Source organism: Lepisosteus platostomus, chromosome 5 (assembly GCF_059453375.1).
Source record: "Lepisosteus platostomus isolate fLepPlt1 chromosome 5, fLepPlt1.hap1, whole genome shotgun sequence".
NCBI lineage: Eukaryota > Metazoa > Chordata > Actinopteri > Semionotiformes > Lepisosteidae > Lepisosteus > Lepisosteus platostomus.
The window spans coordinates 67,305,590-67,332,635 of record NC_142615.1 but is presented as its reverse complement, the minus strand read 5'-3'; the positions used below and the strand labels follow the sequence as shown (position 1 = coordinate 67,332,635).

The 27,046-nt window shown below is 40.3% G+C and overlaps 1 protein-coding gene and 3 non-coding genes across 4 annotated transcripts; 3 read left to right on the top strand and 1 right to left on the bottom strand.

Annotated features, from left to right (window-relative positions):
- Nucleotides 1–3,764: 3,764 nt before the first annotated feature.
- trnak-uuu (transfer RNA lysine (anticodon UUU)) lies at nucleotides 3,765–3,837 on the bottom strand. Its single transcript has one exon. It is a non-coding gene; the product is annotated as a tRNA-Lys (tRNA).
- A 1,516-nt stretch (nucleotides 3,838–5,353) lies between these two features.
- Nucleotides 5,354–5,425, top strand: trnaa-cgc (transfer RNA alanine (anticodon CGC)). Its single transcript has one exon. It is a non-coding gene; the product is annotated as a tRNA-Ala (tRNA).
- A 1,297-nt stretch (nucleotides 5,426–6,722) lies between these two features.
- On the top strand, nucleotides 6,723–6,795 carry trnak-uuu (transfer RNA lysine (anticodon UUU)). Its single transcript has one exon. It is a non-coding gene; the product is annotated as a tRNA-Lys (tRNA).
- A 6,451-nt stretch (nucleotides 6,796–13,246) lies between these two features.
- On the top strand, nucleotides 13,247–17,929 carry LOC148671830 (uncharacterized). Its single transcript, XM_088632812.1, has 9 exons — nucleotides 13,247–13,369; nucleotides 13,488–13,622; nucleotides 13,871–13,939; nucleotides 14,404–14,495; nucleotides 14,616–14,742; nucleotides 14,841–14,961; nucleotides 15,494–15,552; nucleotides 15,660–15,774; nucleotides 16,335–17,929. Exons 1-9 carry the CDS (start codon nucleotides 13,292–13,294, stop codon nucleotides 16,349–16,351), a joined length of 813 nt encoding a protein of 270 aa, XP_088488938.1. The 5' UTR covers nucleotides 13,247–13,291; the 3' UTR covers nucleotides 16,352–17,929.
- Nucleotides 17,930–27,046: the final 9,117 nt, after the last annotated feature.

The window sequence follows — 27,046 nt, the reverse complement described above, 5'->3', positions numbered from 1 at the left end:
GTTTAGCATGACATGGAAAACGGTACCGGAGCATTCGGGTCCGGACTACCAGACTCAGAAACAGTTTTTACCCCCGCACTATCAAACTATTAAACTCCCAGCCTCTCTCACCTCTCACCTATGATCTGAACCTCACAGTGCCTTCTTTCTTACCAAAAACCCAAACACACATTGAAAATCTACCTCTCCCATACATGTCAAAAGCTCACTCCCCTCATTTCTATCCCTTTATTTCATTCTTTTGATGCATGTTTTTGCACATAACCTGTTACCTTTTTATTGTTTTGCAAACTGCCTGTTGTTGTTTTATTCACTTCGGCTGTTGTCTCTATCTTTCTTTTGTTATACAATTGTATTGTTGTTGTGTTTTATTTCTTTGTACTACTTATGTCCGAGAGCTAGCTAAATAGCATTTCGTTATACCATATACCTGCGTATGAGTATAATGACAATAAACTTGAACTTGAACTTGAACTTGACATAGTCTTGCAGGCGGTATATTATTTTATCGTTTACTCGTTTAAAAAAACATGGTCTTCTCGTTCCTAAGTCAGATTTTTAGTGCTTTCGAACGTTACTTCCAACCTGGACTGACAGCTCACCCGATCTGTTTGTGATCAGACCATGGAGTCGGGGGCTGTACTAAGCGCACGTTCCTTCCCAATACTGAGGCGATCATTCGGAAGGTGGGTGTGAAGAGAGACAAGCTTTGTCGACTAAAAAGCAGGGCAGGATATGCACGAATACTAACCACTGGCAACAGTTATGTTCTCTTACTATTGAGACTCCTACATTGCGAGCTTTTTTGAAAACTTTGAGATAAGGACAGGTGGGGTTTGAAACCACGATCTTCAGTTTACGAGACCAACGCCTTACCACTTGGCCACTGCACCTTTGAGTACATACGGGAATAATGTTGTTCAAATTATTTTTTTTCTGAATCTGGTTTACATCGCCTGGAGGTAGCAACAACAATAAAAGGGATACTTAACAAGGAGATACGCTGTAGCAGTGCGACTCCAACAGATGCTCCTGAAGAGGCTGGAGGTTTAAGCCAGCTCCTTAGAGCGCTTGGCCGCGTTACTCTCAACAGCGGCTCTTCAGCTCTTGTTGTTTGACCTAGTGGTTTTATAACGCGTGAAAACGACCGCAACTTCGTTTTCTGAGATGCTTTCTCTCACGTGGTGAAATCTCGACCTCTTTGGCATCTCTGGCTATAGTTCTTCTGTAGAGCCGGCTTTCACACCTCTGCTTATAGTGCCCTTGAAGTCATTTTATTTTTACAGGAAGACTCATTCACTAACGATCTCTCCTGTTTTAGAAATGCTTCAAAAGGCGTGTTTGATTCAACGGACAAACAGTATACTAATTGCACAATGCAGATTTATGCGGCATTCGTACTGGATTTGAGTGGGATTCTAAAATACTTCTTGCAAAGGTATTCAGACTTTCTTGAACCTATAATAAAAACACAGACCTGAAACTCCCTAGCTTCCAATCTCTGATGTTGCTGTCCTTAAACTCGGACGTGATGTTCTGCAGACGTGTGCATAATGTCCTGTTTTCTTACAGTGTAGACATTTTGCTGTTCACGCTCCGCATTCATCTGCTTTGTGCGTTAGTCCGCACCTGTAACATGTAATGTCAGCCGTCCCCTGTTCTTCTATATCTCTAGCATGACTCCGCCCTGCTGCTCGGCTTTTGTTTGTAAAGTTTGAGCGAGCGCCCCGTTCAGTGTCACTTTGTCAAAGCATTCTTGATTCTGCTTGAGCTGCTTCATGAATTCTAGCGACTGTAAGAGCTCTTTTTAAAGTCAGCCCTTCCTCGTGCAGCAATTTATAGTCTCTTATGTGCACATTTTTCCACAAGTTGATCTCTTAACATGTCAGTTTCCAATACTCCAAAGTCACAAGATTTAGCCAGTTATCTTAGTGCAGTCACAAAAGCATCAACAGATTCGTCCTGAGACTAACTTCTCTGCCTACATTTATGCCGTTCCAAAACCACATTTCTCCGCGGTGTATAGTAAGCGTCTAAGGCAGCTACAGCCTGTTCATATGTACCTTTTTCTCCAGGGAGGTTGGCGAAAATCCGCTGCACGGGGACCCGATACAGTGCAGTAATGTAGCACGTCTCACGGCATCCTGAGCTTCTGTAGATCCACCGGCTCTTTAAAAAAATCTGTACGACTCCATCCATATATTGTATTCCGTATACAAATCCGGAGCTCCGAGGTTCAGTAGAAGCGGTGGAAAAAGCTGGGCCTAAGCAAAGCTTCTCGGCGCGGCGGCCATATCTTCCAATGTGCAAGCTAAACGAAAAGTCCGAAAATTCAGAAGTTCGTTTCTACCAGCAAGAGAACTAAAATCTGCAGTGTTCTGCTCGCTTTGAGTCCGTCAAGCACTCATCTCTCGTCGCCATAAATGTTGAGTATCTAAATGTAGAGACGTTTTTATATTATTTTAACTATTTTATTAACTACACAGATCACGCCCTTACACCATATATTCCCGCCTTCTACTCTCTCGTTCTGTTGTCTGGCGATGTCTACTCACTATACTACATTTAGCATGACTTCTTGTTGCAGTTGAGCTCAAAGCTGGAGATGATCTCCATATTCTACCGCACTAACTAGTCCGAAACGTAGGACACAGTACACACTTTTTAAGTGAACTCAGGTTGTTAAAAAAATTAAACCAGCGCCCTGTCACAGAAACGTACCCCAGTCTCTCGCGCAACAAGCGGGGGTACTCAGCACTATACTAACGAGGAGCGCTTGTCTGCAGCTGAGCGTCAGCTCTGTTTACTGTCAGCAGTCATTGCCTCATTTCAAAAGACTTTCATCTGCTCTCAGCTTTTAAAGACAGTCTCAGCTCTTGATAAAGAAAAGCCGTGCGTGGGAGACTCCCTCTCTGAAGAAGTTTGCCGTCACCCTGCGAGGGAGAAGAGCCATCAATCACCGAGGCAACCACTGAGACAGTTAACATTAAACACGTGAAATGCGAGATGTTGTGATTTTTTTCCCGCTTAAGGCTTCTATCGTTTCTACTCTAACGAGAAAGACCTTATTAGAAGTGAGATTTTAACAAACGTCTCCAGGGTTAACTGCGACCTGAACGCAACGCCTAAGACCACCAGCCATCTTGCCTGTGGTACTTAGAGCAGCGCTCAATAAAAATGATCAGAACCCGAAAGCGCTTCTTATGCGGATCAGTATATTCCGATACCACTGGTTCTGCAGAAGAAATAAGAAAGGCCGAACTCAAAGCAGAAACGTGTTGCCATTACGGGTACTCTGTCTGCAGCTCCTTTAAGATCTACTCACACCGTGTTGCCATAAAGGCTACCTAATTAAAAAAAAAACTTATCGTCACCTTTTTGAACGTGATTATTAGACACCCATTAAATCTCAACCGAGGTTTCTTGAGAGATCGTTCAGCGAGCGAGTAATAAAATCTACTTCGCTTCCAACCTCTGCTGTCACTGTAAACTCGGACGTGATGATGTGCAGTGTGCCTTTCCTCTTGTCGTATTCAAGAGTACTCACTGTGTGAGCTGTACTCTACTGTGATTTAATTTAGATGATTACGTGGAGTAGAGTGACAAGATCTACTTGAACACTTTCGGTTTGTGAAATGAAACACTAAATACACTACTGTAAATACAAGTAATGGACATTTAAAATAACCACAGTAAAGCTAGAAGAGTGAAAGATAAAAGACTATTTAGAATGACATTCACAATAGAATTAAAAACGGCACAGCCGCCCGAACAGGGACTTGAACCCTGGGCCCTCAGATTAAAAGTCTGATGCTCTACCGACTGAGCTATCCGGGCTCTGAAAGAAGGTCGACACTGTCGGGATCCTCGCAAGTCACGTGTCTCTTCAGCCGAAGAGCAGTCATACCTGACCCGTCTGGATTGACCAGTGACAGACTTTATCCAGAAGCGACGGCACCACTCCCAGTAGAATGAGAGAGAAACAGCATGACATGGGTAGTTAAGGGGCTCCCACAATCCATCTTTCCTCACATTACTGATTTTTTTTTTCAATAGCATTTTGACCTTTTTTCACATTCAGATTTTTTTCACATTTAATAAAATCTTTTAATCATCAACATTAAAAAGAAAACAAATGGAACATTTTTTGGAACAATAATTTAAAAAAAAAAAACTTTCAATGCCTTGGTTGTATACATGTGCACACCCTTTATAAAGGGAGTTGCAACAGTGCTGAAATGTAAAGAGCATTTCTGTAGAGAAAACAGCATTTTTTCTGCCTTGATGTTAAGCTTAGGGAGCCTGTATTTTAGAAATTCTATTTTATAACACCTTGCACAGCCTCCCGGCAGACTAACAAATATTTTTTTGGAGAAATTGGCTCACACACCGGAAGACACTAACGTTTATTTACGTTAGAGTATGTAAAACTCAGGCTTTAACAGATGTTCATGATGTTTCACACGGGGTGTTACCTGTTGTAGTGTTTCAAAAGATGTGTTAGCGGACCACAAATTATCTTGAAAAGATTTGGGTTTGTACTGGCTGGGATTCAAACCCGACTCAATTATTTGGAAGGCGCCTGTACCACCAACGCACTTCCGAGAAGTGCCTGCAAATTATCACAATCCTCTCTCTCACCTAAAAAGTTATGGAGACACAGACGTCCAATGAAACTAATTTTATTCACTCAAGGCTCCACTCTTTTGTTGTGATGTCATTTTAATTAATATTAGCTTTGATAAGGTGTCGTTTTTTGCCTCTTAAAGTTAAAGTCTGCTCCTTTCTTCCTGGTATAGAAATAACATGTTCCATCTTTGTTTAAAACACCACTAAAAGTAAATTATTCAGCTCTAACGCCTGTGTGCATTGACAAGACATCTCAAAAGGACTTATCAAATAAGAACACGATCCTTCCTGTTACCATTCCTGTGGTTGGGGCGTTGTTTCACCCTTTTATCACTCGAGTTGTACAGAACAAGTGTGCATCGGTCCATGAAAATAATCAGTAGTGCTGTTTTTCTATGCATAGTTTAATCAAGAGCACTTAAAAGATGCAAAAAGCTTTCAAATAAAACAGAATTGAAAGACAGTCGAGTAATGAGGCAGAAAAAAAGCACTCCCCCGTCTGGGAATTAACCACCGTCGCACGTGTGACTGGATACAAAAATCATAGATTAATTTGTCTCTTGAAGCTTCAATGCGATTATTTTTCCTTCCTTATTTCTTCATTCCCATGCATTTACTCTGTAGTAGAGGAAACGCGAAAGTGGGAAACTGCAGGCATTCTTCGTGAGTGGTGGATTGTGATCAGTGAGCATCTGGACAAGTCTGTTCCATTGCGTTTTCCATCGGGGATGTAGCTCAGCGATAGAGCGCATGCTTCGCATGTATGAGGTCCCTGGTTCAATCCCTGGCATCTCCAGGTGCTTTATATTACAGTACTCACATCGCAATCTTCTGTTGAGTGAGAACTCTTTGCTTGCGTTCAGAGAGAGCCAGGTTTACACAACTAAATGCAGGCACACTCGACGTGCTGCAGAATTGCGCTGCTGTTTTAAATGTACCTCATTTAGTTCTGTTAAATCCTAAATTATTTGAACTAATCATTTAGTTCAAATTCAGGAAATCCAGAGATTACTTCACACTTGCCGTGGCTGTTGCAGAAAACACCTCTAGGATTCAGCGAGCGAATCCTCCTTCTGAACTCCGCACTAAACTGAAAGCTTCACGAACTCCTCACTGCGTGTCCTGTACTGTTACGAGTACTCTCGTGTAGATGTGAAGCACAGCCATAAACACACTTTGAACTTTGAACTCCGTTTGTTAATGAAAATGCAAAAGAGCATGACAAGTATTGATCGTATAAAATATCCATGGCACAACTCGAGAAAGTACTGAAGGACTACACATCGACTCTTGATGATTACAAGAGATTCAAGAAACACAACCGTCCGCACCTGGGTTTGGATTCTGAACGCTAGAGTTAAAAGAACATAAGCGACGTTTATGACCTATAAACTCTCTAAATTGTCTTATAGTTTATGAAATAAAACAATTTCTTAATAAATTCTAACTGTTGATAGACGATTTATTGAATTTTAACAAAATCACAATTACAAACTTTTTCGGTTAAACTGTTATTCACATACTCTAACGTAAATAAACGTTAGTGTCTTCCGGTGTGTGAGCCAATTTCTCCAACAAATATTTGTTAGTCTGTCGGGAGGCTGTGCAAGGTGTCAAGAAATAGAATTTCGAAAAGACAGGCTCCCTAAGCTTAACATCAAGGCTGTTTTCTCTACAGAAATGCTCTTTAAATTTCAGCACTGTTGCAACTCCCTTTATGAAGGGTGTGCACATGTATACAACCAAGGCATTGAAATATTTTTTTCATTATTGTTCCAAAAAACGTTCCATTTGTTTTCTTTTTAATGTTGTTGATTAAAAGATTTTATTAAATGAGAAAAAAATCTGAATGTGAAAAAAGGTCCAAATGCTATTGAAAAAAATCAGTAAAGAAAGATGAGGAAAGATGGATTGTGGGAGCCCCTTAACTACCCATGTCATGCTGTATTTCTCACTCATTCTACTGGGAGTGGTGCCGTCGCTTCATGATAAAGTCTGTCAGTGGTCATTCCAGACGGGTCAGGTATGACTGCTCTTCGGAACAAGAGACACGTGACTTGGGAGGATCCTGACAGTGTCGATTTTCTTTCAGAGCCCGGATAGCTCAGTCGGTAGAGCATCAGACTTTTAATCTGAGGGCCCAGGGTTCAAGTCCCTGTTCGGGCGGATGTGCTGTTCTTAAGTCTGTGAATGTCATTCTAAATAGTCTTTTATCTTTCACTGTTCTAGCTGTACTGTGGTTATTTTAAATGTCCATTACTTGTATTTACAGTAGTGTATTTAGTGTTTCATTTCACAAACCGAAAGTGTTCAAGTAGATCTTGTCACTCTACTCCACGTAATCATCTAAATTAAATCACAGTAGAGTACAGAACACGCAGTGAGGAGCTCACACAGTGAGTACTCTTGAATACGACAAGAGGAAAGGCACACTGCAACTCTGCAGAACATCACGTCCGAGTTTACAGTGACAGCAGAGGTTGGAAGCGACGTAGTTTTCTTCGCTCGCTGAAGATCTCTCAAGAAACCTCGGTTGAGATTTAACGGGTGTCTAATAATCACGTTCAAAAAGGTGACGATAAGTTTTTTTTTTAACTAGGTAGCCTTAATGGCAACACGGTGTGAGTAGATCTTAAAGCAGCTGCAGAGTACCCGTAATGGCAACACAGTGCTTTGAGTTCGGCTTTTCTTATTTCTTTTGCAGAACCAGTGGTATCGGAATATACTGATCCGCATAAGAAGCGCTTTCAGGTTCTGATCATTTTTATTGAGCGCTGCTCTAAGTACCACAGGCAAGATGGCTGGTGGTCTTAGGCGTTGCGTTCAGGTCGCAGTTAACCCTGGAGACGTTTGTTAAAATCTCACTTCTAATAAAGAGGTCTTTCTTGTTAGAGTAGAAACAATAGAAGCCTTAAGCGGGAAAAAAATCACAACATCTCGCATTTCACGTGTTTAATGTTAACTGTCTCAGTGGTTGCCTCGGTGATTGATGGCTCTTCTCCCTCGCAGGGTGACGGCAAACTTCTTCAGAGAGGGAGTCTCCCACGCACGGCTTTTCTTTATCAAGAGCTGAGACAACAGAAACAGACTTCCAACTGACATGAATTACTTCTTGAGCGTTTATGACTGTCTAGAAAAGCTGAGAGCAGGTGAAAAAGTCTTTGGAAATGAGGCAATGACTGCTGACAGTAAACAGAGCTGACGCTCAGCTGCAGACAAGCGCTCCTCGTTAGTATAGTGCTGAGTACCCCCGCTTGTTGCGCGGGAGACTGGGGTACGTTTCTGTGACAGGTCGCTGGTTTAATTTTTTAACAACCTGAGTTCACTTAAAAAGTGTGTACTGTGTCCTACGTTTCGGACTTGTTACTGCGGTAGAATATGGAGATCATCTCCAGCTTTGAGCTCAACTGCAACAAGAAGTCATGCTAAATGTAGTATAGTGAGTAGACATCGCGAGACAACAGAATGAGAGAGTAGAAGGCAGGAAAATATGGTGTAAGGGCGTGATCTGTGTAGTTAATAAAATAGTTAATATAAAAACGTCTCTTTATTAAGATACACAACATTTATGGCGACGAGAGATGGACTCAAAGCAAGCAGAACACTGCAGATTTTAGTTCTCTTGCTGGTAGAAACGAACTTCTGAATTTTCGGACTTTTCGTTTAGTTTGCGCCATGGAAGATATGGCAGCCGCGCCGAGAAGCTCTGCTTATGCCCAGCTTTTTCCACCGTTTCTACTGAACCTCGGAGCACCGGATTTGTATACGGAATACAAGATATGGATGGAGTCTTACAGATTTTTTTAAATAGCCAGTGGATCTACAGAAGCTCCGGATGCCGTGAGACGGGCTACATAACTGCACTGTATCGGGGCTTCCGTGCAGCGGATTTTCGTCAACCTCCCTGGAGAAAAAGGTACATATGAACAGACTGTAGCTGCCTTAGACGCTTTACACCGCGGAAAAATGTGGGTTTGGGACCGGGGTAAAGTTAGCTTGAAGTTAGAAAACGATTTTGGCACGCCTGTAGGACTTTCGCAAAATCTCTTAGAATTACAAAAACACATGCTTTGTGTATAAAATACATTGTGAGTGCTTTCTCAGCCTTCACTTCTTTCGTTTTTATGACGTTTTTTTGACCACACTCGAATATTCTTTTGTCCATATCTTCGCAATGGAAGCACAGAACGCCTTCAAACCAAATGCATTTTAAAGACCACGACTTGTGGATATTTCCACAGCCTCTACACCAAACTATCAGTGAGCTAATTATCTTTTTTTAAACGGTTTTTCATCTATGCGTAATTACGCACGAACTGGAACCCGGGGACCGCTGTGTGCACACGTTCACAACCCGAGAAATACTGTTCAATACGGTCAATATGACCATAGGAAGCAGAACAGCGCAGTCTCCAATTACCCAGACTGTAAGCACGGGAATAAAGCTTTGTTTGATTTCTGAAACCCCTCCTTTACGTCCTGTTTTCATTCAGGTAAGGGTCAACTATATTGACAATGCTACTGACAGCAGGAAGATTAAAATATTCTTTACTCAGCGGCTTATTAAAAACAGCTCCCATGATGTTCCAACCGATTTACACAGAACACTGACACAGCTTTGTGTTCTGAATCTCTTTTTCTCATGTTTTTATTTAATGTGGCACAATGCACTGGGGTAGGGGTATTCTGTTCACAAACCAATAGCATTTAAATCACAGCACCCACAATGCTGCATGTAAGTGTTTTGCACACTAAGCAGGTCCTCTCACTTTTCCCAGCTTTGTTTTGGGTTGTGGCCCCTTTATTTTTTTATGATTTTCTGAAGATAACACTAAAGGTAATACACTGGGATAGGTGGGGTCTTCTTCATGGCTTCATGATTTTTTGACTGTAATCAAGTGTTGTGCACACAAGGCAGGCCTCCTGACCTTTCACAGTCATGCTTTGTTGTGTGAAACTTTAATTCTCTTTTTAGGATTTTATGAGCATCAAAACTTCCAACTTCCACCGAGATGAATGGGGTGCTCTTCAATAGCTTTTTCATCTATACACACAAGCGTATATAACCAAGACACTCAGAACCAACAGAATCAACCTGAAGTCATAGAAAATCAAGAATGCCCCCGAGACACCTGCACCCCCCTCCTGGACCACTCTGGTATCAACACCCCCAAACCAATCCATACCAGCTAACAAGACTCAGAATCAGTGCAACCCTCCAACTTGGACCAAGAGCAGGATGGGACAAGAACCTGCACCACACTACGCACCCCTCAGACCTGTGGTCAAGGGCTGGTGGAGTAGGGAATATGATCAACGAATTTCTGAGGTTTTCTAAACTCGAAAAAAAAAATGAGTTGGAATGACAATATGTGGTCAACACTGTCAAACAGAGTCCTTGGAGAGGATTGCCCCAGCAACAAGAAATGGTTATCAATGGTAACAAGAAGTGATTTGGCATTAAGATAGAAAAAAAGTAAGAACCCAAGTGCTTAGGATGCAGAAAGAAGAGAGTATTGGTAGGGATTCCAAACCAGATGACAGTACACAATCTATAGTCAGTATTTCAAGTCAAAGTGAGGGACATAGTTTGGAAGGCAACACAGAGCTCAGAAGTTCATCAGAAGATACAAAAGATGCATGGGCAGCACACGGCAGCACAGACAGTGGTGACATGTTAGAGGGAGAAAAAAAATCTGTGTAGAATCAGAAAAAAAGCCTGAAGAGCACAGTGAATATTCCCAGGGGGCAAGCTCGTCTGGGACGTCACCTCAGGATAAAAGGGGATTAAGAAAGATTATGTCTGTGCCTAAAACTTTCAAAGTATGTCTAAAGGCTGAACAATGGAGAAAAATAGCACCTCTAAAAGGTACATCTAAACGAAGACGACCATGGACCCAGATGTTATATAGCGAGTTCAGGAAGATAAATCCTTGCTGCCCAATAGCCTTCAAATACCAATACATCAGGAAAGAGAACAGCAGAAAAAAAAAACTTTCTGATGATAAAAGCAGTCTGTACCTTCAGGTCCTGCAATGTAAAATACATAATGACAACAAGACACAAACCAATGGGCAATGATGACATCACAATTGATGTTGTAAAAGTAGGGCAAATACAGCACAGTAAAAGGGAAACAATTTCAACAAGCACATCAGCCTTATCGTAGAAAGATTGCCAGTGCCCTCACAAAAGGAATCAGCAATGTATACTACAGGAACCTGAGCAGAACTCCGCTTGCTGAAATTGCAGCAGGCAATTTATCTAAACCACTAACACAGAATGTGCTGAAAGTCATTTCATCAGAGTTCAGGAACAGTAAACGCATTCACTATGATCCAGTAATTGAATTACATATGGCACAAAAATATATGAAAGCATGGGACTTCAACACTGTCCATTTTTCAGGATATATACAGATTTTGCAGTTAGACACATTTGCTGCCTATCTTTACACAGAACAGAGTATGTGAATTCTTATTGCCCATCTAAAGATGAAGGAGAAAGTCAGCCTTTACCTGGATGCAACAGGAGGGGTAGTCAGAAAAATTCCATCGGAGAACAAAAGAATTTTGTAATACAGTCTTACGTTACCTGGAGGTGGAAAAGAAAGCCTCCATTACCAGTGTCTGAAATGTTGACAACTGACTACACCATTGTCAGTATAGAACATTGGCTACGTAAATTCATGTTTGACATCTCAACATGTACTACCAAGAGAGTGCAGCATGTAGAAACTGACTACAGCTGGGCCCTGATTCACAGTGTTCTTTTTGCCTTCAATGGGGACACCATCCATGCATACTTAAATCATGCAATGAAAGTCTGCCAAGGCAAACTTAAGTACACAGAACTTCAGATGTTCACTGTTCTGCACCTTTGCTCTGCCCATGTCATAAAGGCTGTCTCTCAAGCAATTAGTAAAAAAACAACAGACAAAGGACTGCGAGACTTTGCAACATTTTCCTTTGCCATCCTGCAAAACAGCACAACTTTGAGTGTCTCCAGAAATGTTTTCAAACACATGTGTATTGTACTCTCAAGCAGGAGGTTCACAACTGAAGTCCAATCTAGTGTCTGCCTCCTTAACGCTTACATTTCTCAAACAACCACACCAGACCAGATGGAAAAGGAAGCAGAAGTCAAAGACACAGATGAGGTACTGTAACCAAAAATGAGAGGCAGCCTGGGCTGCTCTCCTTTCGCTGTGGAGTTCAAAGGTATTTATGAAGACAGCATATCAGTTCAAGGACATGATGACTATGGGACACAACACAATGTGAACCCCTATTTCTGTGAAGACATAATTAGATTTCTGTTGCAAAGATACATGGCATTATTTCCACTGTGGAGTGGAATTTTGTTGGGTGACCTGACAAGATATGCTTCAGACAGCAAAAAAGACATATCAATGTCAGAGGTAGCACAAACAAGAGCCACTAACTGTCATGTTGAGACCTGGTTTGGCATTGTCAAGCAATCAATACTTCAGCACAGGAGGAAACTGAGGCCAACAGAGTTTATTACGATAATGAGAAAATCCCTCTAGGGTGTGTTGTAACAGAAGAAATAAGGTTCTTGATCCCGAGATGAAGTAAAACAGATGAGTTTATTGCATGCAAGGAACAATAAAGCTGAAGTCTTGTTTCCCGCAAGAAACAACAAAACCGAAGTATTGTTCAACGTACTGTTACAAACTTTTGGGTTATATAGTGTTTTCTTCTCCGTTTCTGACGTCAATCGGTATGATGGTAAAGAGGGGGGTTCATGGTATTTGGCCAGTTTACGATGTTCTGGGCAAATGGCCAGTTTAACATTACACCCAGGGGGGTTCCTAGCTGGCATCTGCAATCCTTATCAGTTAACCCCCTTTCCTGCCATAAACCCCTGCTTGTGACTTGGAAGTCTAAACCCCCTACAGAAAGGATTAAATTCAAACCCCCGTCTTCACATCTTTCTTCAGGTGGTACAGAGAACATATAATCCAAAATGATCTCCCCAAAAAGGTTTTGATGGCACCATTGATCACCACTAAGACACGTCATGAACATGCACAGGAACAATGGGCAAAGAGAGCACCAGGTGTAGGCAAAGAAACAAAAAATAAATTCTACAGCGCACCACAGAAAATTCCAATCCCCAAAAAAATGAGAAAACAGGAAAAAAAAAGTTAGCAATAGAAATATTGAAACAAGTGAAAAATCGCCATATGACAGCAACGGCCTGCAAGTACAGCAGGGGAAAGCAGGAACCGCAGAATGTAAAGAATGGCAGCACAAAGAAGAAGGGAAAGTGTCACCCAAGCAAGCTGCCGTGGGCATGACTGAAGTGATCACACCACACTGTGATGCACACCCCATCTCAAAACTTATAAAAGAGAAAACAGATTTCAGAAAGAAGGTAGGATTTGTATTTCAAATATTTCTCTGTGTGGACATTCACTTCTTTTTCAGAGCTTATGAATGTCATCTTCTACTACTGTAGGTGTTCTTTGTCGTTTCTCTCTAACTTGTTATACTTGTTGACAGTGGTGTGTAATCTCCATTTTCATTACGTTAGCTCCAGTGATCTCGTGTACGCTTTTGGCTTGGTAAATCTTTTTTAGGTTCACGCCCTTTGGAAAATTAATCCGAGTGAATTAGTGGTTGCAGTTTTGCCATCCATGCACAGTGCAGACACATATATTCTCAGACACTCGGAGTTTGTGTCTCTGAAACCAGATGAGTGGCTCATAGGCGAGGTAAGATGAAAGTGTTTGATTGCATGCATTTGTTAAGGTTTCTGAGCTTTTGTGTAATCAAATGTGTGTGAGTGCGTGAAATCACATCTTCTTCAATTGTGTTTGCTTTTTCCATAAGACCATTGAGTGTTACTTTCAAGTAGCGAAAGAATCCATGGACTTGGGGAAGAAGGTTTTCCTAATGAACAACAACACAACTGGTGTAATCATGAGTGGGAATAGAGAGCTCATGGCTAGACAACGTTTGTCCAAGGTAAGGACATCAAACATAAATGTCGACGGATTACATTAGTGAGGGGCAAACATGGTTTTTCACTAACTGATGATTGTTTTATCAATAGAGAAACAAGGAGAGCCACAAGCAATCAAAACAGGTCACAACTGTGCCCAAGGTGCTGCCTAAAGAAACTACCTTTATAGTCAGAAATCAAAATTCAAAGGTAGCACACCATCCCTGTGAGGCAGCCTGTTGTACTAATCTTGTCATTGTTTTCATTACAGGTCAACTTTGAAAACTATGAAGCCATTATTAGCCATTATTTTAACACTGGTGTCCACTGGAAATTGTTGGTAAGTGTGGTGCAGGTAATTCAAAACAGCGTAGTTTTGACTTGGAACCATTACAGTTCAAGTGATTATCCTTGTTGCATCTAAAAAAATTACAAATCACAATGTATGTGTTCCTCTCCTGTTAAAAAAGGTGGACATTGATAGTGAGTGTCCAAGGCAATGGTGACAGTGCACTTTTCCTAAATTATTATTGTGAATACTGCTGTGTAATGAACAGACAACCAAACAGGTCAAAGTGTCATGTAGGGAAAAAAGTACTGTTAGGTCATTTCCTGACTGTCTTTGCCAAGGTTTGCAAAATATTAAATGTTAAATAATATATAAATATAAATATTATATATATAAAATATTCAAATATTAAAAACTTTTGTTCTCACAACATAAAACTCCTGAAACTGCCTGTGTGTCTGGCCCCACATTAAATGCAACTTCATGTCTGATGATGGGCCCTTTGTTTCTTGCAGTATCTGTGTGCTCCATCCCAGAAAGTCTTTGTGGTCGACCCTATGGGGAGTGACGAGATGGCAGACTCCACTGCAGCGGCAAAAAGGTTCAGGTAAGAAATCAAGCATTGGTTTCGTGGTGAAATTCTGCAGGGGCAGCTTCCCATTTCAGGTTCAACTTCAGCATGACAAATATGTCCTCATTTATCAATAACCTATTTTTTGATTCACAGGGACTTTTTTAAGATGCGAAGGAATGTCCTAGGAAAAGAAGACTGGTTGAATATCAACTGGCACCCAAGCGTGATTGGTCACACCCAGCAAGCAGATGCCTCAAGCTGTTGGGTCTTTGTGATGCAGGTCAGCATAACCTTTCCACGCCGAAATTTTGGACTGTCTTAAAACTATTGTATGAGAGATTTTTAGGGAAATAATTGCAACAAACTTTTGTCTGTTAGATGGGCGCAGACATCATTAACAATTTCCCGGATATTCCAACATATATCGAAATAAACAGCAGTGCCAAAGAAATAAGAAAGTTGCGGGAAGACCTGTCAATCAGAATTCTTGAGGCTTCAGGTATTGTACCATTTGATCCTCATTGCCTACGTTTCTTGGTGTATATTATTTTCCTGAAGCATGTTCTCTCTCTGTAACAAGTCTGGATGAAAAAGATTCTCAATTTATTTATATGCAGAACTCATTTGGGTATTCTTTTTGTACTATATAACACAGTGATGAAAAGTAAATTAAATCACATTTCACACAGTTAAAATTCAATGACACTTTGGCCTTCTTCGTGGTTGACACAACCATTGTCTGGGAAAGGTGTGGGTCTAAATTGCCCATAGTGAAGCAAAGCAAACTGAAAAATGATAGCTGTGTGATCATGTGCCCCCTTAAAATCATAGCAACACACGCTGACACAAAAAAGGGTAACAGGTGTTGACAGGAGTATTCTGAGACATGACAATGTGCAGTTTAAGAAGCAGTAGAACACCTAATCAGGAAAGTGCATACGAAAAGGTCTCTATCAAACTGTCTTCAATTATGCAACAATGATCTGTAGATAACATTGGAAAAATCAGTCTATTTGGCATGTTTATTATAGCTCCTCTCCAGGACATGTGCCTGATGTGTGGAGAAACACCGGTGCGGCAGACAAACTGGGTAAGTGAACATCATCTCTATCTCTATGTGTAATGTACACACATACTAACAAAACATGCCAGTGAAATGTGATAGCTGAACTGATATAAGGTTTACTGTCCGTGTAGATTCAGTGTGACAGTTGTGAAAACTGGTTCCATGAATTGTGCATCTCAAAAGAAGAGTATGAAAGCGCAAAGAATGAAGTATCATGGATATATACATTTTGCCAACCCCAGTTTGGTGAGTATGCTCTGCATGCAAACTATCACTATGAAAGGGTTTTTTAAGCAGGACATGTAGTTTTAGATTCAGCAGAAACATAGGATGACATATTTCAGTGGACGTTATAATTGTTTGTTATTGTTAAGAAGTTTGGATTGCAGGCTTGTCTTCTGGCATTAATGGTTCTATAAATTAGGGATAACTTTTAAAAAAACACACCAAAGAAGGCACACATAAAAGATTACTGATAATCTGTGCAATTTATTACATGACACAGGCATCTCAAAGATAGAATTACTGTGTCAGATTAATGATTAGACATGGATGCATCAAATCACTTACTAGGTTTCTTTCCAATAGAATAGAAACAAAGACACGACCATGAACACCTAAAAGAGCTTGCCATTTAGCACAGAAACAATATAATGTCTTGCTGTAAAAACACAAAGTAAGAAAAAAGGAGTTTGATTAGGAGAGATCTGGCAAATTGTGCAAATACCTAGATCTTGATCTGTGACCCATTTATACTCCTTGGATCCTTTGCAGTTCATAACCCTTCTAACGGTTTTATATTTCAGGCACTGTTGATGAGTGAGCATCCACCCCCTACTCCCAAGAATTACATAATAGACATGTTGGAAACTCAACAAGACTGTCAACGTGTTCTCAGCAGAATTCACCTCCAAAAGACACATAAGTACAAGTTTCAATATCCCCCCAAAATTTATCTTGGGTAAGAGTAAACTTTCATACACTTTGCCAAAAAATAATGAAAAACACTAGAAACCATTTATTATCTATTGCCAGAAACCAAACAAAGTCCGTATGAAAACAGTAAAAAAGTTAATCATGTTAACACACTGTTAACATCACTGTAGTAGTGCAAAGAAATGTAAATCGACAGTATGTCAATATGAAATGATTTCCAGATACAATTGTATCCATCCTAGAAAGATAGATTAATCAAGAAATTCCACTCTGTTGTGAGAAAGATAAAAGAAAACTGGCTTCTATCAAATAGAAGTGTATCTAGGGTGATTTCTTATTATTAGGTTTCCAAAACAGTACCCTATCTACCTTCAGACAGGGCACAGTGCTAAAAGGATTCTAACTGGAACAATAAAACACAATCGCATCATCGAAGTCCGAACCCCACCGGCTTTCAATATCGTACCATGTACATCTCCAGGAGTGGAGACTCATCAAAAAGAACAGCCTAGACACCAAAGTGATACCAAAGTGACTTTTCTTACACTAAGTTTAAGGTAGTTGTAGGATGCTGTCTAGATCGATTAACAGATTACGTTAACAATAGCAAGCAGGTAGCAGAGCTAGCTGTTCTGCTTCCTATGGTCATATTGAGCATTTAGGCACACAGCCCCTAAATTGTGGAAATATATGTCAGACCTTTTTAAGGATGCCCCATACCTACAAGTATATTTAACAATGCTGTAGTCTTCTACATCGTCTCTGTAGTCTTCTTTATCCCAAGTGATCTAATTCTTTTGGAGGTGCAGAAACATAGATATCAAGTGGGTAAGTAGAAAACCACGTTGCAATTGTTTTTTCTGTGTCTAACCCATTTTTTTTTCTCCACACCATTCCTGCCACTATTCTCTCTTCGGTGCCTTTGGTTGATATTGAGCTCCGTCCCCCATGACAAGGGATCCTCCTGGATTACTGAAGCAAGGAACCCAGCCTACAAAACTCAAGATCCTGTACTGCTCAACCCAGTGGATGGGACACACTCAACATTAACATCTAGTCTCACATAATATATGAAATAGAATTCACCGTGTCAATCTGCATGGTTGTGCATGTGAACTGTTTCTACTAACTACTTGTCATACACAGCCAGGACCTGGAGGGGTGGTCAACCATCAGGCTTTGGACCCCCAGAGATTATTTTTCTCCTTTGGAGTTTTTCTCTCCTTCGTGCCTGATGGTTACACAGTCACATCATCAAGACTGCATACCACACCTTCATTGTGATAACAGATATAGCTTATTTAAAATGTGAAATTAGGAAAAAACTAAAACAAAACAAGGGAAATAAAAAGAATGTAAAATCTAAAGTTTTCAGATGTTGTGATGAAGCTTTTGACTCATGAATAGCACCCCCTATCCCAGTGTATTACCTGTAGTGTAATCTTCAGAAAATCATAAAAAAATAAAGAAAGGGGCCACAGCCACAGCAAGGTTGTATGAGGTTCGGGGGGCTGTCTGGTGTGTAAAACACTTGGTTTCAGCAGTGTGGCTGTTGTATTTGAAATGCTATTGAGCCATGAAGATGACCCACCTATCGCACTGTATTACCTGTTGTGTTATCTTCAGAAAATCATAAAAAAAGAAAGAAAGGGGCCACAACCACAGCAAGGTTGTATGAGGTTCGGGGGGCTGCCTGGTGTGTAAAACACTTGGTTTCAGCAGTGTGGCTGCTGTATTTGAAATGCTATTGAGCCATGAAGACGACCCACCTGTCCCAGTGTATTACCTGTAGTGTTATCTTCAAAAAATCATTAAAAATTAAAGAAAGGGGCCACAGCCACAGTAAGGTTGTATGAGGTTTGGGGGCCTGTCTGGTGTGTAAAACGCTTATTTTCAGCAGAGTGGGTACTGTATTTGAAATGCTATTGAGCCATGAAGACGACCCACCTGTCCCAGTGTATTACCTGTAGTGTAATCTTCAGAAAATCATAAAAAATTAAAGAAAGGGGCCACAGCCACAGTAAGGTTGTATGAGGTTTGGGGACCTGTCTGGTGTGTAAAACGCTTATTTTCAGCAGAGTGGGTGCTGTATTTGAAATGCTATTGAGCCATGAAGATGACCCACCTATCCCAGTGTGTTACCTGTAGTGTTATCTTCAGAAACTCATTACAAAATAAAGAAAGGGGCCACAGCCACAGCAAGGTTGTATGAGGTTCGGGGGCCTGTCTGGTGTGTAAAACACTTGGTTTCAGCAGTGTGGCTGCTGTATTTGAAATGCTATTGAGCCATGAAGAAGACCCACCTATCCCAGTGTATTACCTGTAGTGTTATCTTCAGAAAATCCTAAAAAAAAAAAAGGTTCCACAACCCAAAACAAAGCTTGGGAAAAGTCAGAGGACCTGCTTAGTGTGCAAAACACTTACCTGCAGCATTGTGGGTGCTGTGGTTTAAATGCTATTGGTTTGTGAACAGAATACCCCTATCCCAGTGCATTGTGCCACATTAAATAAAAGCACGAGAAAAAGAGATTCAGAATGCAAAGCTGTGTCAGTGTTCTGTGTAAAACGTCGGTTTGAACATCATGGGAGCTGTTTTTAATAAGCCGCTGAGTAAAGAATATTTTAATCTTCCTGCTGTCAGTAGTATTGTGAATGTAGTTGACCCTTACCTGAATGAAAACAGGATGTAAAGGAAGGGTTTCAGAAATCAAACAAAGCTTTTTTCCCGTGCTTACAGTCTGGGTAATTGGAGACTGCGCTGTTCTGCTTCCTATGGTCATATACAGGTTTTTCGCACGAAGCCGTATTGAACAGTATTTCTCCGGTTGTGAACGTGTGCACACAGCGGCCCCCCAGGTTCCAGTTCGTGCGTAATTACGATAATTACGCATCAATGAAAAACCGGAGGTTTAAAAAAAGATAATTAGCTCACTGATAGTTTGATGTAAAGGCTGTGGAAATATCCACAAGTCGTGGTCTTTAAAATGCTTTTGGTTTGAAGGCGTTCTGTGCTTCCATTGCGGAGATATGGACAAAAGAATATTTGTGCTTGGTCAAATAAATGTCATAAAAACGAAAAAGTAAAGGCTGAGAAATCATCCACAATGTATTTTATACACAAAGCAAGTGTTTTTGTAACTCTAAGAGATTTTGTGAAAGCGCTACAGGCGTGCCAAAATCGTTTTCGAACTTCAAGCTAACTTTACCCCGGTGGTCCACCATGATCTGTCCCTCCCTGATCTCCTGCTCCCGACTCCTTCTCCCACAGCTGCAATCACACTTTAAAGGTCTCGTTTTCCTTCATTCGCGTTATTTCTGTCCCGAAACTGTCCTCCACACACTGTGTGATATTAATCACGGCCCGACTCACCAGGATCTGGGAGACGCTGCGGAATTTGTCTTGAAATGAGTCCTGGGAGTCAGACATCGTGTTTCGGAAAACTTCTGAAACTTCAGACACAAACGATTTGAGAAAAACCTCCATGAAACAGTGAAGCTCGTTTTCCTGCTTCATTTGCGCGATTTCGGCACCGAAAAAATTGTCGACAGACATGATTTTAATCAAGACCCGTCTCGCCAGAACCTGGGAGATACGGCGGAGTTTTTCTTCAATCGACTTCTCGGAATCATCTCTCCGGTTTCGGAAAACTTCCAAAACTTCATGCACGATTGATTTAAGAACAATCTCCATTAAAGAGTGCGCCCCAGTTTCCAGATTAAGCAATAGATTCTCCATTTTTTTCAGAGTCGATCTGAAAAACACAAACTATTCCTGCAGCTGCAGTGGCTGTAAACACGTGGGTTTGAACACAAAAAGCGAAACATGGTCAAACAGAGGACTTCCGGGTTATCAAATGAACTTCCTTAGTGACCGTTGCTATAAACCACAAAAATATTAGTCTAATAATAATAATCTGAAAAAAAATAGTCCAGAATAGATGTTTGCGTTATATTATAGTGTAACGTATACGACCGACATTTTTATTTTATTTTTATTAAATGTGTAAATAATTTTCAAATACAACTACAAGAGCAGAAAAGGATACAAGAAAAAAAAAACACGAACAGAAAAAAAAATTAACTGCCAGAGGTAACGAAGTAAATTAAATTTTTTACATATATCAAATGTTTTCCTTGCTTTATTTGATTGATTTTTATAGAATTTAAATAATATTTCAACTCCATCTGAAAAGTACTAAAAAGGGGAGTATTATTGGACCATTTTGATTTTATGAATGTGAAATGTACTAAGAATGACTAATAAATTTGCTATAAATAAATGCTTTTTAAAAAAAGTTATCTTACACAGTACAATATCAAAGTCCTTAAACCTAAAAAAACACCTTTAAATGCCTACAAACAAAATTCTGCAAGTCTGTCCAAAACAACTTCACAAACACACACCTTACAACTAAATGTACCAAAGGTTCCCTTTCAGCCCGACAAAAAATGCACAAATCATCCTGCTCATGCTTAAATAAGTACTTTAGAGAGTACTTATTTAACTGGATAAAACCTACGAACAATTTTAAATGATATCTTTTTAACTTTATTTGTAATACAATATCCAACAGGAGTTGTCCAAACTAACTTCCAATTTATATTTTCAAATGGTGCAATCCAAAAAGATCAACTTGACGCACATGCCTTTCCTGTATAAAGTAAAAATCATCTCTCATTTTTTTACAAAACAAATCGCTTTTCTTTTTGCAACATTTCGAATACCGTTAATTTAATAGAAACATCTACCTTAATTTCTTATTTATTCCGCACATCTGCAGTCACTGTTTACATGTCTGCATTGTTTACTTGTACGTTGTCTACTGTTTGTACAGTATATTGTCTTGATGCACTGTCTGTACTTTGTGTAAAGTATCTATATCTATGCTCTCGCAGTCTCCTTCCTCACCGCTCCTGCTCGCTCGACACTCAGTCTCTATGCCTGGGCTCGTTGAATCTCTGTCCAAGTCTTTTGGATCTTAATGACTATATGAACAAAAAATAATTTCAGGTTTACAAATTTGACACCTACTCAATTCAGAGTGCACATGTTTCTTGTTACAGAGGGGAAAAAATGCACATGAAATTTCTCATGCTCACCTATAAGGCTCTGCATGGCTTGGCACCTCATTACCTGTCTGAACTATTATCGCCCTACTCCCCACCTCGCAACCTTCTCTCTTCTAATTCTGCTCTCCTAACTGTTCCCCAAGCCCATCTACATTCTGTGGGTGACAGGGCCTTCTCCTGTTATGCCCCAAGCCCTGGAACTCTCTCCCCAAGGATATCACAGAGTCACCTTCTCTAAACTACTTCAAATCCAGACTCAAAACCCTCTTCTTTAGAAAAGCCTTTACTGAACTGGTTCCATTCTTCACCCCTCTGCTTTTCTTAGTACCACGGTCTCCTCTTTATATTGTAATTGTGTTTTATCTTTTGTATTTTTATTTATTGTTGTTGTCATTCTGTAAAGAGCTTTGAGAAGCCACCTTTTAAGGCGCTATCCCCATGTACCCCATGTATTAAGAAGACCCCCCTATTCCAGTATATTACCTGTAGTGTTATATTCAAAAAATCATAAAAAAATAAAGAACACTTTCACAACCCAAAGCAAGGTTGTATGAGGTGAGGGGGGCTGTCTGGTGTGTAAAACACTTGGTTGTAGCATTGTGAATGTTGTGCTTCAAATGCTATTGAGTCATGAAGAGGACCTCCCTATCCCAGTTTATTACATGTCTAAACGGTGCCGTATTGAAAAAATCATAACAAAAACTGAAAGAGGTTTCACAACCCAAAGCAAGGCTGGGAAAGGTCAGAGGACCTGCTTAGTGTGTAAAACACTTACTTGCAGCATTGTGGATGCTGTGGTTTAAATGCTATTGGCTTGTGAACAGCATCCCCCTATTCTAGTGCACAGTGCCACATTCAATAAAACCATGAGAAGAAGAGATTCACAACCCAAAGCTCTGCCAGTCTTCTGTGTAAACAATCATGGACATCATGATTTGAACATCATGGGTGCTGTTTTTAAAAAGCTGTTGAGTAAAGAATAGGAATTTTCATGCAGAATGAAAACAGGAAATAAAGAAAGGGTTTCAGAAATAAAACAAAGCTGACAGTCTGGGTAATTGGAAACTGCTGTTCTGTTTCCTATGGTCATATATGGGTTTTTTCGCATGAAACTCTATTGAGCAGTATTTCTGCATTGTGAACGTATGTATGTATGTATACAGCGGTCCCCCAGTGTTCCAGATGGTGCGTAATTGCGCATCAATCAAAACCCCGAGTGTCAGAAAAGAATAATTAGCTCACTGTTATGTTTATGGAGGGGTTGTGAAAATTTTCTTGGTCTTGGTCTTGGTCTTTAAAATGCATTTGGTTTGAAGGCGTTCTGTGTTATATGATATGTGATATGGACACAAGAATATTCGTGCGTGGAATAAAAAGACAAACTGAAGGCTGTGAGAACATCCACAATGTACTTTGTACACAGAGCAATTGTATATACAAAGCAATTGTTTCATCAAAACACTACAGGCGTGGCAAAATCATTTTCGAACTTCAAGCTAACTTTACCCAGGTCAAAGTGATGAAGACACAGACATTCAATGAAAACGAATTTGATTCACTCAAGGCTCCGCTCTTTTGTTGTGATGTCATTTTAATTAATGTTAGCTGTGATTAGTTGTCGTTTTTGTCTCTTTTAACTTGAGAGTTAAAGAGTTTAAGAGTCTGCTCCTTTCTTCCTGGTATAGAAATAACATGTTCCATGTTTACAGCCACCACTATAAATTATTTGTTCAGCTCTAACGCCTGTCTGCGTTGACAAGGCATACATGTTTCCATGGGATATTTACTCCTGCTCCCAAACCAATATGCTGCAGCGATATCTGATAATGGTACTGTCACTGCTTGTGAGCCATGTGTTTCAGCTGTCAGCCTACTATCAACCAACGCTAGTAATATTACTGTTGTAGTAGAGGAGCAAGAGAGGTGCAGTCGGTAGAGCTGGTTACCCTTAAGTTCAGAATTGTGGATTCAAGGTTTGTTCGTGTCCTTTCTGATCCCTCTAATCTTTTAGTAGGACAGTGCAAGCAAGATGTCATAGCGTACATGTCACGCCCTCTGCAGCCAGAGGGCGCTCCTTCTCTGTCCTGTCCCTAGTTTCCGGTCTGCTGTCCTTCCTGTCCCTCTCTTTCCCTTGGGCTATATATTTCCGGCTCTTGCACTCTGTCCTCGCTCAGCATTGACGTTCGGATGTCCTGAGACCCGCCTAGCACCAGGGCGCCCCACGTCCGCTCCCTGAGGGCATAGGTTTCTATACGGCATTCCTGAACTCTTTGCACTAATGAGCCCGGGCCTTTTTCCCGTCTCGCCGCTACGCATATGGGTCTTTTTCTGCTCTCCTGCTCCCCACGGTTAGTCCCTTTTGGACGTCCGTGACAGTACAGTGACAACCCAATGTCTTTGTGTAATTCAGCTTTCTTACCACTTTGGGGCTCGATTCAGATATCGTTGTTAATGCAAGGGGCGAGCAAAGGCTTTTCTAAATCAAGGTTGGTCTGCTCACAAGTAAATATAAACACTTGAGCGTTTGCTGTTTGAAGACCGCACTTTGTCAAAAATACTGCGGATTCTTAATTTCACATAATGGTATTTAGACGGGGCAAAGTAGTGTAGCCCTTGTGCAACTTTGATTAGCGTTTGTTATTCGGTTTTGAGGTTTGAGGAGCGTAATGCAAATCGAGCTGGTGAATAGAAAATGAAACAGGAATCATTTCTTGGGCTAAGAAATCCAAGAAGCATGGAAACCCGTGGATTTTAACAGTACAGAACACTCAAAAATCGCAGTGTTGCTGCTTTTATATTTCGGTCTTTGACTTTTGAATGCATACCTAACCGGAAATCTTTCTTCACTTACAGACAGCTCAAAAAGTTCTTAAGGCAGAAATCGGAGCCCATCTAAAAGTTCCTTTCTGCTAATCACATTTATCACAAGGAAATCACATTTTCCTGCCCATCATGTTCTTGAAAAGCGGTTTCTCTGTTTTCCTCCTATTGTCATTGTCAGCACAATAAGACAGGAACAATGCACAAAAAATAAAAAAAGTAGCTATCAGAAGTGGGATTTAATCCCATATTTCCATTTGGAGACCAGAACACCCAACCAAGATGAAAGACATCAGTTCTCAAGTCTGACACCTTAGACCACTCAGCCATCCTGACAAGCAATGACAAAAGCTGTGCTGAATTCACCAGTAGTTCACTAAACTGAGTTTCTTCCTTGAACAGATTTGCTTGTCTACAGAGTAAATTGCAACATCCACGTGTGCAAAGCTCATGGAGACTTATTCACAAACACTTACTGCTGTAATAAATGCAAAAGGATCTTCCACAAAGTATTAGTTGGAGGGGTTCACACTTATGCAACCAGGGTGTTTATTAGTTTCAATTATTTTTCCAAAATTTTTCTCTTGAATTTTGTTGGTTGCAAGGTCACATTAAGGATGGAAAGACATCTGACATGATTTATCTTGATTTCTGGGTTAACATCACAAAAACTTGCAATTTCAATAAGGGTGTGTAGACTTTTTTATATCCACTGTACAGTCACTTCCTTTGTTAAGCTCCATGGGGCAACCTAGTTATTGTGAAAGGCGCTATATAAAAAATAATTTAATTTAATTTAATTAATCCAGAGCATCAAGGCACTTTACAAAACATGCATAGAAAAGTAGAGTATAAATGTGTAAAACCGTAGTTTCTGAAGTAACTGCTTGGATAATCCAACTGTCACTGTTGTTACTGCTTCTGCTGCTAATACTACTACTGTTACTACTACTACCACCATGACATCAGATTCTAATACTAATTCTGATACTAATACTCCTGCTACTACTACTGCTGTCATTACTAGTAATAGTGATAAAAACAGGGCACTCACAGATCTGTGGATGTGGGTCTGGACTCTAGAAAGTGATTCCATTCGCAAACAGCTCAGGACCTCAACACCTGTTGATGGATCACTTCTGTCAGACACACCAGTGGAGCCCAAGCCCACCTAAACACACACTCACACACACTGACAGATATACACCCACACACTCACACACATTATCACACACTGACAGACACACATCCAAACACTCACACACAGACACTACACAGACTCACAGACACACACATAGACACTACGAATACTTATAGACACACATCCACACACTCACAAACACAAATTCACACACTGACAGACACCACACACTCACAAACACATACGCTCATAACTACAAATACACTAGAAATAACACTAATACAAATACCAATTATATCGCAACAGTAACACTATCACTAAGACTTACACTATCATCATCACTAACACTGACACAAAATACTACTACACTTATAATACTAATAATAACAGTAATGCTATCAATAAAACTAACATGACTACTAGTGTAAATAATCTAACCTTATCTATATAATTATCATTAATATTAACAGGAATACTAGCATTAAAACAATCAGTAGCACTATCATCATTAATACTCACATGAACAGTAGCATTAATGTTAAAATTACCGATTGTACTCACACTAATATTAACATGAAGACAATATTAGTATTAGTTGCTGTCCGTGACGTCACACCGCTCTTTGTGACGAAGGCGAGACACCTAGCAGTGCACAGTGACGTGACGTCTGTCGCCGTGGTTACCATACGTATTATTTGTAAACAGTGGAAAAATGCATTTAAGCTTTTACTTACACAAATTTATCAACTTGGAATATAGTTTTTAAGAATTTATCAACTTGGAATATAATTTTTAAGCTCTAGCATACAATTCCTAAACAATCATTTGAATAATAATTATTTAATTTCGGATTGAACATTATTAACACTAAGGCGCTATTGAAATTGATCGATACAGGCTGTATTGACTGTTTTCTAGATATTTAAAATAGGGTCAAAACGGGAAAATAATTAGTACTCACCAATCATTGAAGTTAATCGATTAATCTACGGTTCTTCAGTTGAATTAATTGGTTGACGATAGATAAGTGATCAATAACTCTCTGCAGTGCGCTCCGCGCGCCTCCCGCGGTCTCGCTCTCTGATCCCGTCGCTCTGGCTGGTGTCTGTGACGTCACAGGGCTCTTTCTGACAGAGCAGAGCGCGTCTCCGCTGGAGGAGACTCCTGTCCGGAGGCCGGGGGGCTTTTCTTACACATATAACATCTCCAAAAATAAAGGCGATTCATAACAGCTGGAAATGGAGAGCGACAAACCGAGGAATACAATTTATGAAACAAAAAAAATAGTTTACTTCGCAGACTAATGCGTTGTATAGCATACTCCCGTAGAGCAGAAGAGAAAGGGCACAAGTCCCTGTAATAAGCGAAATTCGTTTTACACGAATCTCCACAGAACAGAAGCCAGGAGGATCAGACTCCTGATCCTGGATGTTGAAGAGCATCTCCTGGTTTTATTTCCACTCGAGCTCTCAGTTCCTCAGCCAGTTTGATGATTTAATTAACTGTATAACTGTTATCAGACTCTGTTTAACTGTATATTTAGAAGACTCC

Excerpts from the sequence above, each read along its gene's own strand:
- LOC148671830 (XM_088632812.1), top strand. The coding sequence starts at position 13,292 with ATGCACAGTGCAGACACATATATTCTCAGACACTCGGAGTTTGTGTCT. Across the intron at positions 13,370-13,487 it reads ATGAGTGGCTCATAGGCGAG|ACCATTGAGTGTTACTTTCA; the intron begins GTAAGATGAAAG and ends TTTTTCCATAAG. Across the intron at positions 13,623-13,870 it reads CTAGACAACGTTTGTCCAAG|GTCAACTTTGAAAACTATGA; the intron begins GTAAGGACATCA and ends TTTTCATTACAG.